We start from the raw sequence: 20,477 nt of genomic DNA, 5'->3' as shown, positions 1-20,477 counted from the left end.
CCCTCTGGCCTCTTGGTCCAGTTGTGTTTTACGACTTCATAGCAGCAGTAAGAGCTGGTGATGACCCTTCTGAGGCACAGAGTGCTTCATTTTTACATCAGTGGTCCTGGTAAGCCAAGGAAGTAAGAAAAGTATTTTGAGATAAAAATCAATATTGGCATGAGCTAGGGTTGTAGCTCAGTGGTGGACCACTTGCCTCACATGTGTAAGGCACTGGGTTTGATCCTCAGCACCACATAAAATAAATAAAATAAAGATGTACAAAAAGATATGACAACTTTATAAAAAAAATCAGTCTTGGCAAATTGGGGTCTCTGCTTTATCTTTCAGGGTTCCCAGGAATGCTGTGGGGTAGTTGTGATAACCTTTCTTGTGTGTCTCTTGACTCAGTAGTTTGTGAGGAGTTCAGGTTATTTAAGACCCCAAATAGAAAATTATAAGCAGGTAGATTTTCAGATCCATGTCCTGTATTTTGATAGAGTACTACACAGTTTACAACCACTCTTAGTGGCATTATTTATTTACTTGTGATTTAGACATACATATTGATGGCAGACACTGAAACTTTTAGTTTTGGTTGGTTCTTCAGCTTCCTGTCTGAAGAGTTCCAGAGTTTTTATTCTTGTTAATCAGAAGTCACATCTGCTCTTGTTTCTCCTCCAAACAACATCACAGGCCTGTATCCTATGACTGCACAGTGTAATTTCCATTATTAATGATATTCTTCCCTGTGAGTGACATCATCTGGAAATCTGTAGGTTCCTTGTAGCTGTGGTGCAAAGTCAATCTCAGGTCTTTTTGCTTTGTTTTTGTGACTTTGGTTTCTGCTTTCTTTTCAGATTGCAGTGCCTTTGTCCACAAAGGCTGCAGAGAAAGTCTGGCCTCGTGTGCAAAGGTCAAAATGAAAGTAAGACATTCTGGTGAAAAGATGGCTTAAAATAAAAGGGTTTCAACTAACAAAATACTAAGAAATTGGGAGAGCTGAGGTTGCAGTGGGTTTGTTTGTTTTAATCATTTGGTACCAACCTTGAGGCCAAAATGATCAAACAATAATTTTTCTCAAAAACGATCAGTTCCCTTCTTGATTTTAACATGCTTGGGAATTTGAGACTTCTGGAAAAAGAAAATGCTTTCAGAGCTTAAACATGTTAAATATACATTTCCCTCTGAGTTTAATATTTCTGAGTTGCTGATTAAAAGAGTTTTGCTCTTAACCATATGTGCAGACCTACTCTGCAATTCACACTTCTGGCTTCCTCATACACTAGACAGACACAGAAGATGGCAAGTGGGGGTGACTGGGGCTGTATTGCAGGGTGCTAAGAGCCAGTGAAAGGACCAGACCAGGAAATTAGGCCAAACCACACTTTTTATTCTAGGCTGCTTGAAACTGGACAGAGGCTAAGTCATCAGTGCAATTTTCTTGTACTTTCTTTTTCTTTAGCAGCCCAAAGGGAACCTTCAGGCCCATGACACGTCTTCACTCCCCACGGTCATCATGAGAAACAAGCGTAAGTAGCTCAGCCAACCTCCTATAAATCCCTTTCTGACTGACTGGTTCTGTACCATAAGTACTGTTGTAGTGTTCATTTATTATTTCTAATCAGGATTTGAATACCTAATTAGAAAGGCTGTTTATTCTACAAATTCACTCACCAATAGTTTTATATGACACCATCAAATCCTCTTTGAAGGTTTGTATACCCTGTGAAGGTATGTAAATAGTTCATTTTTTTCCTTCAAATGTTACACATGGTTGAGTAAATCACACACTCGCATTCACATCATGCTATCTTCACCAGTCTATGTGAGGCTTCACTTTGATTTTGCCTGATATTTTACTTTTTGTTCTTTATTTCCTATCTCATTCCTAATATTGAATATTTAATGTATGTCTTTCTAATCTGCCATATCTTTAGACATATGTATTTTGGGGAAAAAATCTGTTGTTTTTGTGCATTAAATTGAAATTAGGTGTTGTGACTTATATATTATTATTTGTTTTCTTTTTCCTTTTTTTTGTCTTCCCGTACTGAGGATTAAACCCAGAGTCACTTAACCACTGAGCTATATCCCCTTATTTTTTTTTTTTTAATGTTTTGAGATAGGATCTTGTTAAGTCTTTAGGGCCTTGCTAAGTTGCTGAGGTTATCTCACACTTGTAATTCTCTTGCCTCAGGCTTCCAAATTGCTGGGATTATAGGCATGAGCCAACCGCACCTGTCTTATTCTTATTTTTCACTCAGTATCATTTTGAGACTATGCATGTTATTATTGTTTTAAGCTGTTATTTCAGATTGCTGCATGATATTCTTTCAAAAGTGTATATCACATTTTAATTACTAGTTCCCCCAAAACAGGATATTTAAGTTGCTTCCAACTTTAAATAACCACTACCATAAATAATGCAGTAATGATTATCCTCTTAGTGACTCTATGAGAACCTATGAGACACTTTCCAAAAATAGAATAATTTCCAGGATCCATTAAACACACATGCTTTTGTGATCCACCCACATCTATGAATCAGAAATTCCAAGGTGGAGTTCAGTGATCTGTGTTTTAATAGGCCCCCTAGGTGATTTTGATGACCCCTTCAGCTTGAGGTTCACAACTTTATGCCTTATTTTTCTAAGTACTTCCAGATAACTCCAGAATAAGTACCAGTCTGTACTCCCACAGGGAAATGTGAAATCCTTAAACATATTGCCTGATGATTACCCATGTTTGCATGTAGATGGCTAGGAGAGATGCTTTGCCAGACTTGACGCCTATGTAAATCTGTGATCCAACCCATTCCATGTGACTTTTGCAAGTCTAACATTAACTCTCTTACTGTAAAATGCCTGTTATGTGCAAGGTGGTGGTTGTCATTTTTTTAATATTTTTTTTCTTTATTTATTTAATTGGGCTGAGGATCGAACCCAGTGCCTCACACATGCAAGGCAAGCACTCTACCGCTGAGCCACAGCCACCTTGCCCAAGTGTGCAAGGTTTTTTATCTCTGACCCATACAAATGTTCGTGTGTGTGTGTGTGTGTGTGTGTGTTGCTGGAGGTTGCCCATGTTAGGCAAGTGCTGAACCACTGAACTACATTCCTAGCCCACACGCAGATATTTTTATTTCTACTTTACCCCACTGAGGCAGTATACTGGTTGAAAGTACAGATTGTGGATTCTAGTTATATGGATTTGAATCCAAGCACCACTACTAATTAGCTGTGTAACCTTAAATGCTGCTGAACCTCTCTGTGCCTCATTGTCCTCCTATGTAAAAGAGGTAATGATAGGTTTCCTAGGGTGGTCAGGCTACCTACCTGACTGATAAATAAAATCATACCTGTAGGCTCAGTGGTTGGGCACTTGCCTGGCTTGCCTATTCAATGGATTCAGTCCACAGTGTGCCTCCCACTCTCCCCCCACACACACACACAAATCAGACTAGTAAAATACTTAGTAGTTGGCACTCCTTAAGTTTTGCTGCTATCATTGTCACAAATAACAGACTTAAAGATATTAAGTGACTTCCCTGGGTGGACTATGGATTGCTTTCCATCAATGAAAGGCTATTATTTTCATCCTCTTACCCCACCTTTTGGATACAAGTTGTTCTTTATTAATTGTAGAGCTTTACATAACATTCTACTTCTTCAGCCTTTTCACTGGTCCCTTACCTACATCTCCTACCTATTTCCTCCTCTGCTTTTCTTTTTGCTTCATGATTTCTGCCTTTATTCATACAGTTCTTCTCAGAATGTCCTCTTCTGATCTATTCACATTCTTCAAGAACTAGTGTTGGGTTTCCCCGCCCCCCTTTCAGATTTTGTCTGCTCCCTGAACTCCCTTCTGAAGCACTTGGACTTCAGACTCTTGATACTTGGGCATGTTCTCTTTCACCCATGTTTGCTCTGGCCTACTAGAGCAGGGGCCACAGCTACACTTCTTGGGACTCCTGTAGCAATGTCTGGTTGTGATGCAGTGTGTCATGTTTCTGGTGTTTTACTATACATCACCTTTGTCTAAATAGAATTTGAATTAGAAATGAATGCTTAGCCATTCGCGGTGGCACATGCCTGTAATCCCAGCAGCTCGGGAAGCTGAGGCAGGAGGATTGCAAGTTCAAAGCCAGCGTCAGCAACAGCAAGGTGCTAAGCAATTCATTGAGACCCTGTCTCTAAATAAAATACAAAATAGGGCTGGGGGTGTGGCTCACTGGTCAAGTGTCCCTGAGTTCAATACCTGGTACCAAAGAGAAAAAAAGAAGAAATGAATGCTGTATTAACATTTTTTTATTGGTTGTTCAAAACATTACAAATCTCTTGACATATAATAATTCATACTTTAGATTCAAGTGGGTTATGAACTCCCATTTTTACCCCCAAATACAGATTGCAGAATCACGTCGGTTACACATCCACATTTTTACATAATGCCATATCAGTAACTGTTGTATTCTGCTAGTTTAAAAAAATCCTGACATTTGTCAAGGAAAAATAATGTTACATGTATGCCTGTGTGACCATTTGAGCAAATTAAAGTTCCAGTTTCCTCTTTGGCTGTGTTGAAGAGAAGTTTGCAGTAGGAGGATCAATTAGCTATGTGACATTAAACAAGTAATCCTGTTTTTTTTTTAATCCATAAATTAAAGGAATTGGTCAGAATCTGTGCTCTCAAATGATGAACTGAAGAATTGTTTGAGAAGCCTATAAAATATGTAGACTCCCAAGTCCCACTCCAGAGTACAGCAAGGGCTGGGAATTTTATACCTAAGAAACACTTCACAGATGTTTCATGGTATGATCCAAAGAACACTGGTCTCAGTTACCTCTAAGATTCCTTTTACTCTTAATTTCAACCTTATTTTTATGAAGTTTAAATTTTAAAATATATAATATTTTCATGTGATTCTTTATCCTCATTGTTTAGTTTCTATCCCATACCACAGGTAACCACTCTTAGTTTTTCATTTATCTTCTCAAAGTTAGCCTTGTTAATGTAAATACTAACTTGGACTATTGATTTCCCTTTTTTAAAAGCATAAAAAGTGGCCTATTATTATGTACTGTTTTGCATCTTGATTTCTCCCACCCCCTTTCACTTACTGCATCGTAGGGATATGTCAGCACATGAAGAATATTTTCGTTTTGTTAAAGCTGCATAATATTCTAGTGTATGATATACTGTAACTTATTGACCGATTTTTTGGTGCTCATTAGTATCATTTCCAGTCTTTTTCTTTAATCAACAGTATTTCTTTGAATAACTTTGGACACACATCCTTTCAAACATACACAAATATATCTTATAGACTAAACATGTTCTGAAGGTGAAATTACTAATAGCGAGGTGTGGTTGTGCATACCTGTAATCCCAGCAACTTGGCTGTCAGGAGGATAACAAGTTCAAGGCTAACCTTGGCAGCTTAGCAATACCCTGTCTCAAAATAAAAATTGAAGGGACTGAGAATGTAGTTCAATGGTAGAGCACCCTGGGTTCAATCCCTAGTACTGGGTAGGGGGGGGGGGGCGCGGCAGGGAGTAAAATTACTAGATCAAAGAATATCAGTACTTACAAGTTCAGTAATTACTGCCAAACTGTCCTTCATAACCTTTGTAAGCAATTTTACCCTCCAAGGGCAAATCTGTTTTAAAGCACTTTGCTTCTGTTTGGCATTGTCAGATGAATCAGTACTAAGTGGGCATAAAGATGAGACTTCAGTTGTGTCCTCTTCCTCTGCAGCCTCACAGCCCAAGGAGCGCCCTCGATCCGCAGTCTTTCTGGCTGATGAAACCACTGCTGCCCCAATGTTTGCTAATAGACGGTCCCAGCAGAGTGTCTCGCTCTCCAAAAGTGTCTCCATTCAGAACATTACTGGGTAAGTAGGAGGTTTAAAAATAACATGATTGACGTGGGTGATATAATAATCACATCATTTGACAAAAGATTTTTCTTTAGAAACATTTGTGTAAAGTAACGGGTTGGTGCACAGTTGGGTGCTACAGATGTGGAAAATGGGGATTATACTTATGATGCACTGTTATAACTGCTATTTTGGGACAAGGATCTCCTTTAAACACTTACTGTCAGACCACGTTGCTGTAGTATTTGTACATGATCAGCCCAACTTTTGAAGAATATAAAGTTCTAAAGGATGACTTTTAGATCAAATAAGAGGGCATGGGGGGGAAAAGATGATTAAATTATGAATTTTTGTTTGCAGCCACTTATATATTCAAATGTCACACTTCTGTATTGCTCAGATGAGCCTGGTTCTTTAGTTTCTTTTTAAATCATTTTTCTATCCTTGCCTCTAAGTCAGTTTCATGGAGGTAAATTGTGGGCCATTTACTACCATTAAGTTCCGAGTCACTCAGTTGCACTCAGTTCTTTTTGAGGTCTCCTGAAAAGTTGCTGTGGCCACTGACTTCATGCATTGGCTGTCTGGTTAGCATAGGAATGATTATGATGTTTCGGCTGGTTTGGATAAAATGCCTACTTGCCTTTCATCTCAAATGTAAGACACATCTTTTGCATGTGTCTTAACCTTGGTTGAGGGAAGTTAACAAGAGGATGCAAAATTTCCTTTTGTCTGTATTTCCTATCCTCTGTGCTAGCTAATGTTTCCTCCTCTTAAAAACATTTTTGTCTTGTGGTCTCATTATCTCCATAAGTCTTTTTTTCAAAAGTTGTATTATTATCAAGTTGGTTTGCATTGTGACTTGAAAAGTTGTTTTTTAAAAAAATTGAAGTTTTAAGTGATTGTTATTGCTTTTGCTTTTGTGTTATGCAGTACATTTGTTGGGTACCTACTATATAAGCTGGTGAGTTGGATTGAGAAAGTCCCAAGAATATAGCACTTAGTCTATAATTACTTAGGCAAGGGTAGTGGCTAGGCAATAAGTTTTAAATAGCAAAATTTCTTATATAATATGTACATGATATGAGTGAAGAAAGTTTTCTTTGCTGATTATCATTTAAATAAAAAAAAGAAGTCTCAAAGAGTTGAAAAGTTTTACGTATGCAAGGATATTAAATGCTACCAAACTTTAAGAATAGTGTTGTTGCTCTGTGCCTGGTGTAAGTAATTGGTCTTTAGTCACTGTAGAACTTACAACCAGCTATCGTTTTAGAATTTTTCAGGTACTTCTTTAAGTGTGTGAACACTGCTGTTTGATAGAATGTACTTCTTTTTGTCCCCAGAGTTGGCAATGATGAGAGCATGTCCAACACCTGGAAATTCCTGTCTCATTCAACAGACTCACTGAATAAGATCAGCAAGGTCAATGAGTCAACAGAATCACTTACTGATGAGGGTAAGAGGAAGTTGTGGCCTGTATTATATGCCTCTGTAGAGTGTATGCCTCTGTAGAGAATGTGCCTTTACATAGAACACCATTGTTAGTAGTGCCTACCTCTTCCTTACCGTGTGAAGCTTCTCTAAATTTGTCTGTAAAGCATCAAATGCATTAAAATGAATTGGTAATCACCCTTACCCAGTTGTTAATTGTGCCATTGACTTTAAATGTGGGCATACCCTTGTGTGGAGAAATGACTTTTCTTCCCTAGTCTTTTGTGCACTATTAGTTCTAGCTCTCGTGGCATGATAAGCTTACTTTATTAAACCTGTAAAGGTAGCAGATCCCTTCCAGTTCCTGCTTCATGTGGGAATCATCTCTTATTCATATGTTTGATTTATATTTTATTTATCTTTTTTAACCAGTCTTGAATGTAGAGTCTGAGTCACTCCCAAATAGGACATTGATTATTTTCTAGAACCAGGATATGCTCTCCATGAAGAACTAATGCAGAGTATTTGTTTCTTAAGAAATCATTTATCAACCTAAGAAGTATCAAACCTAGGCTTTTTAGAGGTCACAGACTCAAGATTCTAATATTAATTTTTTTTATATTTTGAGGAGTAGGTACAGACATGAATGAAGGACAGCTAATGGGAGACTTTGAGATTGATTCCAAACAGCTAGAAGCAGAGTCTTGGAGTCGGATAGTGGATGGCAAGTTTCTGAAACAGCAAAAGAAAGATGTGGTCAAACGGCAAGAAGTGATTTATGGTGAGATTCTTCATTTGCTCTGTTCAACATTTGCATTGTTCAACATTTTTAAACTAGTGATTTGACAGGCTGTGGAAAAATCAACTTTTGATTTTTAAGATTTTAAAGATTTCCTTTAAAAACTTTGAGGTACACAAACAAGTTCTTATTTGTATCTTTTACTTCCTTTGCCCTATTCTATTTCTTTTTCATTCTCTTGAGTGTTTTATTTATATATGAGTGCTCAGTTGCACAGCAGTCCTTGGAAGAGATCTCTTATGAAAGTGCAGTTTTGAGCCAAGCATGGTAGCACATCCTTGTAATCCCAGCAGCTCAGGAGGCTGAGGCAGGAGGATCACAAGTTCAAATCCAGCCTCAGCAACTTAGTGAGGCCCTAAGCAATTTAGCAAGACCTTGTCTCATAATAAAAAATTAAAAGGTCTGGGAAGGTGGCTCAGTGGTAAATGCCCCTGGCTTCAATTCCCACTACCAAAAAAAAAAAAAGGAGAAAGTGCAGTTTTGTTTCTCAGCTACACTAGAAAGTAGATGAAATATAAGTTGTTTATAGAGAACAGAAACAGTCATTTATGAGAGGTGCTGAATCCAGTGAAGCATTCTTGGTGTAACCAGTACTTAAGTATACCTGTCATCAGAAAATAGTGTTGGGTAATGTGAAAAGTAGAGGATTAAGATGAGAAAACCTTAGGGAAAATACAGCTATTGAGCCAGTTTTAGAGTTTAAATTGAATTCCAAAATAACCTTATGACTGTAGCAGCTGATCTTTGAAGGACAATGCTCATTTAAACTAAAAATAAAAATTGTTGATTTCTGTCCTCCTTCCCAGAGTTAATGCAGACAGAGTTCCATCACATCCGAACTCTCAAGATCATGAGTGATGTGTACAGTCGGGGGATGATGACAGATCTGCTCTTTGAGCAACAGATGGTGGAAAAGCTGTTTCCCTGTTTGGATGAGCTGATTAGTATCCATAGCCAGTTCTTTCAGAGGATTCTGGAGCGGAAGAAGGAGTCTGTGGTGGATAAAAGTGAAAAGAACTTTCTTATCAAGAGGATAGGGGATGTGCTTGTAAATCAGGTGAGCCACGGGAAGGGTCTCTGGTTCTTCTCACTTGTTGTGAGGGGGAAAAGTGAAGCCTCGGGGCTCAGGAACCATACATTCACATCTCAGTTCTGTCTTTTACCTGTGTAAGCTTAGGAAAGTTAATCTCTCTGAGCCTTGATTTCCTTTTCTATAAAAAAAGAACAATAGGGATTCTCTGCTTTTGCTATTTAAAAACGTTAAAGGGAAGTATCTGTATGTATGTGTGTGTGATATATAGATAAATATGTTATATATCAGTACCTAACACACAGTAGATAACACAGTAAAAAAGAATTGGAAATCAAAGAATACTTATTGGAAGTCTTCACCTTTGCCCTGTAACTCAAATCAGAAGGATCTCATTTACCAAAAAAAAAAAAAAAACGGCTGAACATAGAAAATTGAACAAGAATCTGTGAAATACATAACTAAAATATGTATTGTTGATATTTTTATCATAGTGGTATGGTTTCACTCCCACTCTAAGAAAATTTATCTAAAAGTTATTTTGATACTTGCAGATGTATTTGTCACAAGCAGCTATTAATGGTTTGTTCAGAAAATTTTCTTGAAAAAAATAAAACTTACAGGTATAACACACATACAATTAGTATTTTTTCCCCCAGCAAATCTCTGCTTTTGTGCAGGAACAGAGGCTTAATTGCTGGAACATTTGTCTGAGAATTAGAAATTTTCTCTTTTCCTTGTATTAGCCCATCCTGCTCATTTCACTAATTCATTATTGTATTCATTCATTCTTGAAGTATTTACTGAGCATCTGGTAAATACACAGATATGTTAAACATGACTTGGACCTCTGCCTCAGGGAACTGCTATTCTAGAAGTAAAAATAGGCGTGTTGTGAAATAAATGCAAATCTAGTATGGCAGATTTGCATATTGAACAGGGCATCTGCAGCAGAGCCTTCCAGTCATGTTCCATTCCACTCTTTCTGCCTTACCTCTCTGCCTTTAAGGCCTGCAACAGGCAATTCACCTAACCTTGACTTATATTATCATTTGTAGCTCCTTACATTTATATACATCCCCTAGTAAGATCATTGACACTGGGATTGAAACCATAGTACTGGTGTCTATTTCTGTGCACCAGTGCTGGATTTTATCTTTTAGGGCGCTTGTTTTAGGGTATAAGTAAATAACGATCTTTCTGCTGGTTTCTCCATTGGTAAGTGGGGATAGGAAAAACTACCCTGAGTCCTTTTCAAAAAAAAATTTTTTTTTTTTAATATGGTGCTGAGGATTGAACCCAGGGTCTTGCACGTGCAAGGCAAGCCCTCTACTGCTGAGCCATAACCCATGCCCCAAATTCTTTTTTGTATAGTGCTGGGTATTGAACCAAGGGCCTTATGCATGCAAGGCAAGCACGCTGCCAACTGAGCTATAGCCCCAGTCTGCTTTTCAGATTTTTTTGGTAAAGTGTAATATGTCTAGAGATTTTTAGTGCATGGAAATCAGTGCTTAGCATGAATTAGATAGACACCTTACAAAAATTCACTGATTTACCCCAAGGTGAACATTACTTCAGATGGGTCTTTGAGATTGCACAGATTTGGGAATTATTTAAGGGTATGCAGGTTTATTAAAACTGCTTACCTGAAGTAAAAGTATCTCATGAAGAAAAACCCAGCCCTTATCTTAAATTAAGGAGGTCAAAGTTTTAAGACATGAAATGCATTTTTAAATTATGAAAATGTAAGTTTTATTCAGATAAAATTCTTATTCTGTAACAATCCACCCATTTAAAATGTGAAGCTAAATTGTTTTTAGTATATTCAGAGTTGTATAACCACCATCATAGTGAATTTTAAAACATTTTATCATTCCAGAAAGAAACCCCATACTCATTAGTAGTTGCTCCCTTTCACACAAAAACATCAAATTGCCCTAATCCTAGGTAACTGCTATTATATTTTCTCTTGCCTCTTCTGGACATTTTTGTATAAACATAATAAAACAATATGTGGTCCTTCATGACTGGCTTTTTTCAAGATTATAATGGTTTTCAAGATTATTCAGAATTGTAGTGTGTAATAGTACTTTGTTGCTTTTTATTACTGAATGATACTTCATTGTATGGATACCATGTTTTATTTATTTTATCTACAGATGGACATTGTTTTTACTATTTGGGGGCTATTATGAATGATGTTGCTATGAACATTTGTGCATAAGTTTGTTTTTTTAAGAGAGAGAGAAAAGAGAGAGAATTTTCTAATATTTATTTTTCAGTTTTCGGCAGACACAGCATCTTTATTTTATTTTTATGTGGTGCTGAGGATCGAACCCAGCGCCTCACGCATGCCAGGCGAACGCATTACCACTTGAGCCACATCCCCAGCCCTGTGCATAAGTTTTTATGTAGATGTACATTTTCATTTCTCTTGGGTATACACCTAGGAGTAGAAGTAGTAGGTCTCATGAAAGCTCTGTGTTTGACCTTTAATGGAGTGCCAAACCATTTTCCAGAGCTGCTGTCAATTTATCTTTAAGGGGAATTTATGAGAAAGCATTCTTAGCTTTTACAAATGGACTGGAAACTTTTTACAGGATGATCCCCTGAGATAGAGCATAACTGTTATTCTCTTTCCTCTGCAGTTTTCGGGTGAGAATGCAGAACGCTTAAAGAAGACATATGGCAAGTTTTGTGGGCAACACAACCAATCCGTAAACTACTTCAAAGATCTTTATACAAAGGATAAGCGTTTTCAGGCCTTTGTAAAGGTATTGATGTGAAACATGAAAATCTCCATCAAGAGCAATACATCACTGTCAGTTTTAGCTGCAGTCTTCCTTGTGCAGAAGTTCCTAACAGTTTGTTTACTCCCTTGCAGAAGAAGATGAGCAGCTCAGTGGTAAGGAGACTTGGGATCCCAGAGTGCATATTACTTGTAACCCAGCGGATCACCAAGTACCCAGTTTTGTTCCAAAGAATATTGCAATGTACCAAAGGTGAGTCTCCTTTTTAACTCAGTTTTATGTGCCATTGCACTGTTGACCAAATTCTATCCTGTAGCGCTAGAGACCACCATAGAAAGCTGTTTCATATTGCATTATGTCTAAAAGAGAGCCTGTGCTTTATCTTGAAAACAGTTTTCTTTAGTGAAAACTTGGAATGTTATGTCACCAGATTTAGGATGGATGATAACAGGAAGGAAAAGGGAGTACTTATTGATTCCATGAAGAGTTCAGAGCCCTGAACAGCTAATTTCCCTGATCACTATACTGTCAGACAGTTCCACCAGTTCTTCCCATGAGTGCTAGAACTGCTGCTGCTTCTCATGTAATCACTGCATGCTGATTTATCGTCTTAGGTTCTCCTAAGCATTTACATTAACATTAAAGATTACAAGCTAGCTAGCTATGTTAAAGATTTGGTAAAATAAAGAAATAAATAACTTGTTGCTCCTTCCTAGCCCTCCCTACTTAAAATGTAGGGTTTCTTTTATTTTGAACAGAGATATAAGTTCATATTATCTGTATTATTGAGAACTGCTAACCTTCCTTAGTATTAGACTTAGAAATGCAAGAGAGAGGAGCATGTGACCTCTAGCGTGGTGTCTGCACTCTGATAGCCTAACCACAGAGGGTGAATGATGAAGTGGAACAAAAAGGCAGGACTCCCTCCCCTTCTACTCTAGTCTGGAAGGAAGCCATTATAGCAGAATTATTCTTTGTTCCAAAGACAATGAAGCAGAGCAAGAAGACCTAACTCAGTCCTTGAGCCTGGTGAAGGATGTAATTGGAGCCGTAGACAGCAAAGTAGCAAGTTATGAAAAGAAAGTGCGTCTCAACGAGATTTATACAAAGACAGATAGCAAGTCAATCATGAGGATGAAGAGTGGTCAGATGTTTGCCAAGGAGGATTTGAAGCGGAAGAAGCTGGTAAGAGATGGAAGCGTGTTTCTGAAGAGTGCTGCTGGAAGGTTGAAAGGTAAGGCTCAGCTTACTTGTGTCTGACTATGTGCCTGAGGAGAAAATCCAAGTATTTTGTTGGAAAAATTCACCACAGGTTTTTTTTCCTCTGGAGCCTATGTCCAAACATCACTCAGGAGCAATAATCATTTAATTGTGATCTTAGATCAAAAAAAGACTGGTTGAGCCGAGCACCGTGGCACACACTTGTAATCCCCAGCATCTCAGGAGGCTGAGACAGAAGGATTGCAAGTTCAAAGCCAGCCTCAGCAATGGCGAACTGCTAAGCAACTCAATGAGACTCTGGCTCTACAAAACAGGGTTAGGAATGTGGCCCAGTAGTTGAGTGTTCCGGAATTCAATCCGCGGTAGCCCCCCTTCCAAAAAAAAAAAGCCTGGTTGGAAATATTTTGCAAAAATCATATGAAATAAAATTAAGTAAACAAGGAAATGATGCAGTCAGGGAAAATGGAAAATAAGATTTTAAAAAATAAAGGGGAAAATTTAAAATTAATACAAATGTACAAGCAGTTAAGGAAGATGCATTCTCTTATGAGAGGAATGACCAGTGTGGGATTAGGGCCTGTGGGAAAAAAGTTACAAGGAGGGAGGACTCAGTCAGCATCTGTGAGATTGAAAACACAACACTTGTTCCCAAGAGATGTTAGAGGGCCTTGCAGCTTCAGAGACCTTAAAGGTAAGTTTAACTCATATGAACCAGAAATGTTCTCTCATCTTTAAGATATAATGATGTAGGTAACTGCTATCAGAGGAGTCCTTACCATAGTCTTACCATAGAGTCTCACCATGCTTGGAACAGTATTACAGAAGCCCCAGGCAGTCAACTATTTTCAAACATGAATGAATCTGGGATCAAAACAAAACTACTTGGAAAGAGATACTTGCTATCAAATCTGATATGTGCTGGAACAGGGAAAAGGGTGGGTAGTAGTGGAATTATTCCTGGTGGTGGGGACTAGCAAGTGTGGAAACATGGAATTGGAGAAGTAGACAGCCCAGGCTCTCAAACAGATTGCACAGTGAGTGACAGGGAAGAATGGAAAATAGGCCTGAAGAAAACTGCTGGAGCTGCACTGTAATGAGGAGCATAGTACACACCGAGGCATCAGTGGCCACTCTTGACATATGTGGGGTCTGTATTCACTTGAGACCAGAGAGTGTCTGTAGAGGCCATTCTTGTTCTTTGGGGGCACAGAAGAAATCTACTTTTTGTTAGACTTAGATACTTCTGTATATCAACTTTCATGGCTATTGTTTCCCATGACTGTAATCATAAGCTGAGAAAGATTATAATGTGCGAATTTTATGGAAAATGTTGCTCTAGGTTGCTGTTTAACATTGGTTGAAATCAAAATTCAAAACTATTCTTAAAAGCATTCTTAAAATCTTGCCCTCTAAAATGTATCTCTTCAGGACTGAGTATTTAAACTTTTCCAAGATAAGGCTTTGGTGATAAACCCCATTTTAAAATGCCTTTAGAAATCTAGTGACTGGGACTAGTCCTACAGAACTGTAAAACTGCTGCATCGAGGAAGAGTGTGATCTCAGACCATAGTTTACCCTTGTGGGGTGTATGACTGAAACTCCTTCACTAAAAACCCTTCAGGCTGTAGTTAACTATTTAGTGATCATTGTTCCCTCTTATCTTTCCCCATTGCTGCTTTTCAGAGGTCCAAGCAATTCTTCTCACTGACATTTTAGTTTTCCTTCAAGAAAAAGACCAGAAGTACATCTTTGCATCATTGGTAAGCTGAATTGTTACTTTCTTCTGTTTGGAATTAATACTATCCAAAACAACTAGGTTAGGTGTGGAGTATAATCACTAACTCATGGTTCACCCACCCTCTGAAAATTAAATGGCTCAGGATCAATTCCTGTAATTTCTTACATAGCCTCATGATTTTCTGTTGTTCCTTCCCACTGCCAAAATTATTTTTCTATTCTCTCACAATCCTTTTTATTGCCCAGAACGTTTGATGATTTGAATAGAAATTTGTCACTGAAGTGATTCTCATGATTTGATCTCATAAGTGGTGCTCATGTATGATATGTCTGTGGGGAACCTGGAGTCATTATGTGAAAAACATGATTAGACTATCATCTCCTTTTTGGAAATCTTTTTCTGTTTTTTAAAATTGAAATGAAATAGTAAGATATTTGTCTTTATCCTAAAATTGCCATTATTCTTTTAATCCATACGCACTTAAACAGTATCTGGTCTTATCTTAGATAAGAGTTGTTCTTAAAAGTCAGAACTTTGGATACATATTTTATATTTGCCCTTTCCCATTTTCTAGGACCAGAAATCAACAGTGATCTCTTTAAAGAAGCTGATCGTAAGAGAAGTGGCACATGAGGAGAAAGGTCTATTCCTGATCAGTATGGGAATAAAAGATCCAGAGATGGTGGAGGTCCATGCCAGCTCCAAAGAGGAACGAAACAGCTGGATTCAGATCATTCAGGACACAATCAATACACTGTAAGTGAAACACTAGGGCCCACCCTTCCTAGACCTCTTGATAACTCTGTAATTTCATAATAGATCAGGCAGTAATCAGAGTAATTGATACCTTAGGAATTTTTTATTTTGTCTTTTCTTTTGATTTTATTAGGAACAGAGATGAAGATGAAGGAATTCCTAGTGAGAATGAGGAAGAAAAGAAAGTGCTGGATACCAAAGCCCGGGAGTTAAAAGGTAACTGTTGGTCACTGGTCCAGGGCCTTTGTCTGTGGGAAGTCTATGATTGCAAAAGACTATTAGTGGTTTCCAGAGGTACTGGCTGCTCCTCAGCTCCAGAGCTATCTCAGCAGGCCTTGACAACAGAGAAATGAAGAATTCCTAACAAAAGAGTCTTGGCAAAGAATGGCTATAAGAATGGTCCAATATTAGATCAAGAGAATGTTAATTGTCTTTCCAGCATCAGTATTCCTGGACCCTGATGACATTCTTTGTGTTTATCACAGAGAATTTACCAAATTTCATGGTCACATCTAAGATTAAAACAAAGGAAGAAAGGTATCTGAGGAACATAATCCTCCTGTTAATCTTCCTGTCAGTCCTGGCTTTCTCAGTCATCCATACGTTCATAAATGAGTAGTGAGGTGGTTTGGGAAGAAAAGTACTTATTGATTATGTTTGACCACTATTTATTATCTGCTTTTTCTTATCAGTACTCTACAAGACAAATATTTTATTTCTTATTGTGCAGGTGAGATACTGAGGACCCCAAAGGCCAAACAACCTAGAGTCGAATGTATAGCTAGTGACTGAGCCAAAATTATAATTCCTATCAGGATGAGATAAACAGAAGGACCTGATACTCATCCCCTTCACATGGCTTATTGCATGTTCCAAAATAAAGACTGCTTTGAGTAGAAATCAGGCTGAAAGTCAAGTAAATGTAAACACTAAGGTGTTGTTAGTCCTTTAAGCTGTATAAAGGGATAGCATTCTGTTTCATTGAAGGAAAAAAAAATGGACAGGTTTAGGCTGGAGCCAATTTTATCAAGTTTTTATCTTACATACCAAATGATTAGGATGACAAGGATAAAATGTTTCTTCCGTTAACATTTGTTAGGCACCTGGCTAGGTGTCCTACTAGATACTAGGGGAAACTCACACTCCAACAATGTAGACACAAGGGAATGACGGGCCACAAAGTGGTTATGAGACCCATAAACACATGTAAAGTGTGGGAGATCTGCTCATCTGCCTCTGATAAGTTACAGAGAAGTTAATGCCTGAGCTACATCTGAAAAAAAAAATATATCTCCCTGAATTAGAATAAGATAAGGGATTGGATGTATCTGCAAAGAATGACAGTTTTGAGGTATCTGGAGGGTCACCGGAGGGTCAAGGCTAATTGACAAGACAACAGCTTAAGCTGGGAAGGAACCAGGTCTTGAAAGGAAACAAGGGCTTAATGATAAAATTTAAAAAAATAGTTTTAATATGTGTTGGAATCCATTAAGACAATTGCTGGAGGGAGTGGGGGTCCACTGGTAATAGATCAGTTTGGAGACTCTTAGGTCCAGATATGTGAGAAATGAGATAGAAGACTGATGTGAATAGGAAATAAGATTATTAAAACTTGGTCAACTGGATGTGAATGATGGAACAGAGTGAGGAGACAAACTCTCAGGGACTCTAAATTGGGTAACCTGAAGGATTGGGAGTGCTGAGGAGGAGACCATAAGCTAAAGGAAAGAGTAGGATAGCAAGACCAGAAAACAGATTGGTTTCTGACATCCTGAGAATAAGCCATCTCATTAGAGATGGCCACTTGACAGTGGGGCTCAGAGGTTTGACACTCAAAGAGAGAATAGGATTTGAAATGCTTGTTGGGAATTATTAGCATACAGGAGGTAATTAAAACCATGGGAGTGAGATCCCCAAGCAGAAAAGTGTAAAAAGTGTAGAAAGCAGCAGAGGTTGGAACCATGGGAGGAACCCAGCTATGCCACTCCCTGGCAGATGGCAGATCCATGAAGTGCCCTAAGAAAGAGTGATAGGAATAAAACTGATGTATTCAAGTGAAGGAGGGAAATTGTCTCAAAAGGAGGAAGTAATCATCTGTTGGAAAAGACCTAAAACTAGGGCTGGGGCTGTAGCTCAGTGGCAGAGCACTTGCCTAATATATGTGAGGTATTGGGTTTGATCCTCAGCACCACATAAAAATAAATGAATAAAATAAAGGCATTTTGTCCATGTACAACTAACAACAACAACAAAAAAAACAAAACAAAAAAACCTAAAACTAAACTAAAGGATCTCTGGCTGGGTACAGTGGCACACACCTGTAGTCCCAGCTACTTAGGAGGCTGAGACAGAAGAACCACGAATTCAAGGCCAGTCAGGACAACTTGGTGAGATTCTGTCTCAATACAAAATAAAAAGATCTGAGGAAGTGTCTCAGTGGCAGAATGCTTGCCTAGAATGCTAGAGATCCAAGGTTCAATCACCAGCACCACGAAAAACGAAAAGCTCTCTTTGAATTCAGTAATGAAAGCAGTTGGCTGAATGGTGGGGCCAAATCAGGAGAGAAATAGGTTGAAAAATAAAAAGCCGAATAAGGGAGCAGAAACACAAAAGTACAGGCTTATTTGGTTAGATATGCCAAGGTGATCTTCCAGGTAGCAATTATAGATTATAAACTTGATAACTGCCTGCAAAATGAAAAGGAGTAGGGGCTGGGGTTGTGGCACAGTGGTAACGCACTTTTCTAGCATGCATGAGGCACTGGGTTCAATTCTCAGCACCACATACAAATAAATAAAATAAAGGCCCATCAACAACTAAAAAATATTTTTTAAAAAATTAAAAGGGGTAGAGGAAGCCATTTTCTGTCTTGGCCTTTTCCATAAATTACCACAAGGTGGAGCTCATGTTTTAGTCATCTTAAAATTCTAAGCAAATCACTAATGGGTTTTCTCCATCCACCCTAAAGAACAACTTCAGCAGAAGGACCAACAGATCCTCCTCTTATTGGAAGAAAAGGAGATGATTTTCCGGGACATGACTGAGTGCAGCACTCCCTTGCCAGAAGATTGCTCCCCAACTCAAAGCCCTAGAACTCTCTTCCGCTCGAACACAGAGGAGGCTCTCAAAGGAGGACCTTTAATGAAAAGTGCAATAAATGAGGGTAACTACCATTTAGTATTACTCCTTCTTTGGCCTCTCCCAATGTGGATTAAACACTGTTAACAGTTTTTATTGTGTTACTGTAAAATAAAGCACCGATACAGAAAATTAGAGTAAACCCTTGGCTCAATTATCAGTTGAGCATCCTTATACAGGTCAAGAAATACAATGTAGCCAAACACCCTAAAAGCCCCTCCAGGTACCCAGTTCCCATCACATCTCCCTCCTTCTAATAGGAGCAGATATTTTCTGCCCTTACTAGTAATTACACTCTGTCCCCTTCTTTGTATATAGTCTGTCTTTGAATCATCTGAGCTGTTTAAACTAAAAGGTGAGTATTATTCATACTGCAGTTCTGGCCTCTCTTTCCTTCAAATTCACAGCTGAGTTCAGAGGCTTAATTGCTCAGAATTGATTACTTTTGGCAAGCTGTGTTTTTGTAGTGTTGCATTCTTTGTCAGGAGGCACCAAATATGTAATTGACCCCCCTTTTATGTTGCTGTTATTTTGGGGGGAGGAGTTGGTAACATAGGAAAAATAGGGTAAATTCTTGGGGTTTTTTTCCCCCTCCCTTTATTTATCAGTTTCCAAAGTTAGTAAATTGGTTTATGGTCCTTCTGAAGGGAGGAACCATACTTTTTTTTCTTTTTAATATTATTATTATTTTTAATAATAATATTTTTAATAATATTTTTATTTTAATATTTATTCCTTTTTTCACCTATTGAGCCATTTTCTGTTGATTCTGGGGTATAGCTCAGCGGTAGAGCCTATGGATCACTGATGTTCAATCAAATATAAATAAAATAAATGTGGAGGATTCATGGTTTTAAACATGCTCACTGAGTTCCAAGTCATTGCAATTCTCAGTGTCATTTAAAGCTCAGAGTGTCCCATCTTTGCCAGTGAGCATCTCTTTGTTTGACTTTGCATTATGTAGCATGACCATAGTCATCTGAGAACTCTTTTTACCATCTGGTAGAGTACGATGGTCCAGGCTCATCTTGATTGTTTTCTGTCCCAGAAAGGAATCAACCATTTTCCCAAGAGCTCTATTTTTTTTTAGTGGAAAATAATATTTTAAAACAATAATATGGACACTGGGGATGGTCAGTATTACGCAGTATGTCATTGTTGCTAGCTTGGGCTTTTTCAGTGGACAGAGTTGGGTGAATATATTTATATGAATTCATGTTGATATATCTAATCAAATTGTGAAGTATAGGGGTTTTTTTAACCTAATGTCTCATATTACATCTCTGTCCTTCCTTCCACCTTATGAATCTTCATTCTCAAAGATGCATCATAGAATCAGAATATCCTGTATTTACTTACTGTCTTTATTTTACTTTAACACACACAACAGTGTCAAATAAATAATACTGGTACTCCTGCTACCAAACATAATTTTTGTACATTAGCCCCATTCTCCCTATGTATTTAAGTAGGTGTTCTGTGTCTATACTGTCAGCTTGTAACCATTTATACTGAGCTCTCCTCTCATACTCTTGTTCTACAAGCTCATAAAATTAAAGCTTACCATCAGTCCTTAGGTCAGTGTCCCTCTATTCATTATGGTTGTCTGAAGCTTATCTCCAGGAGATAACTTAGGAAAGCCTTATGAGAGTAATATCCTGAATTCGTGCATGTCAGTAATCACTTGAGCATTTTGTACTTGAAAATCTCTTCTGCTGGATGTAAAATTCTTGGCCTGTTTTTTTCTTCCCTTGGAT

The 20,477-nt window shown here is 38.1% G+C and overlaps 1 protein-coding gene across 3 annotated transcripts in view; it reads left to right on the top strand.

The window, feature by feature from the left end:
* Akap13 (A-kinase anchoring protein 13) overlaps positions 1 to 20,477 on the top strand; it is a 317,423-nt gene that overhangs the window by 282,494 nt on the left and 14,452 nt on the right. For 2 of the 3 annotated variants that reach the window (XM_026412667.2, XM_026412666.2), the window contains exons 13-25: positions 840 to 907; positions 1,445 to 1,511; positions 5,740 to 5,875; positions 7,201 to 7,313; positions 7,917 to 8,069; positions 8,894 to 9,144; positions 11,766 to 11,891; positions 12,002 to 12,119; positions 12,853 to 13,101; positions 14,772 to 14,848; positions 15,401 to 15,582; positions 15,716 to 15,798; positions 18,551 to 18,745. In XM_026412667.2, the coding sequence (XP_026268452.2) occupies positions 840 to 907; positions 1,445 to 1,511; positions 5,740 to 5,875; positions 7,201 to 7,313; positions 7,917 to 8,069; positions 8,894 to 9,144; positions 11,766 to 11,891; positions 12,002 to 12,119; positions 12,853 to 13,101; positions 14,772 to 14,848; positions 15,401 to 15,582; positions 15,716 to 15,798; positions 18,551 to 18,745 (1,818 nt within the window). The remainder of the gene's footprint in view (positions 1 to 839; positions 908 to 1,444; positions 1,512 to 5,739; positions 5,876 to 7,200; positions 7,314 to 7,916; positions 8,070 to 8,893; positions 9,145 to 11,765; positions 11,892 to 12,001; positions 12,120 to 12,852; positions 13,102 to 14,771; positions 14,849 to 15,400; positions 15,583 to 15,715; positions 15,799 to 18,550; positions 18,746 to 20,477) is intronic. The other variant, XM_077800210.1, reaches the window with a different exon arrangement.

Source organism: Urocitellus parryii, chromosome 6 (assembly GCF_045843805.1).
Source record: "Urocitellus parryii isolate mUroPar1 chromosome 6, mUroPar1.hap1, whole genome shotgun sequence".
Taxonomy (NCBI): Eukaryota; Metazoa; Chordata; class Mammalia; order Rodentia; family Sciuridae; genus Urocitellus; species Urocitellus parryii.
The sequence above is the reverse complement of the archived record's forward strand: the minus strand, read 5'-3'. Positions and strand labels throughout refer to the sequence as shown.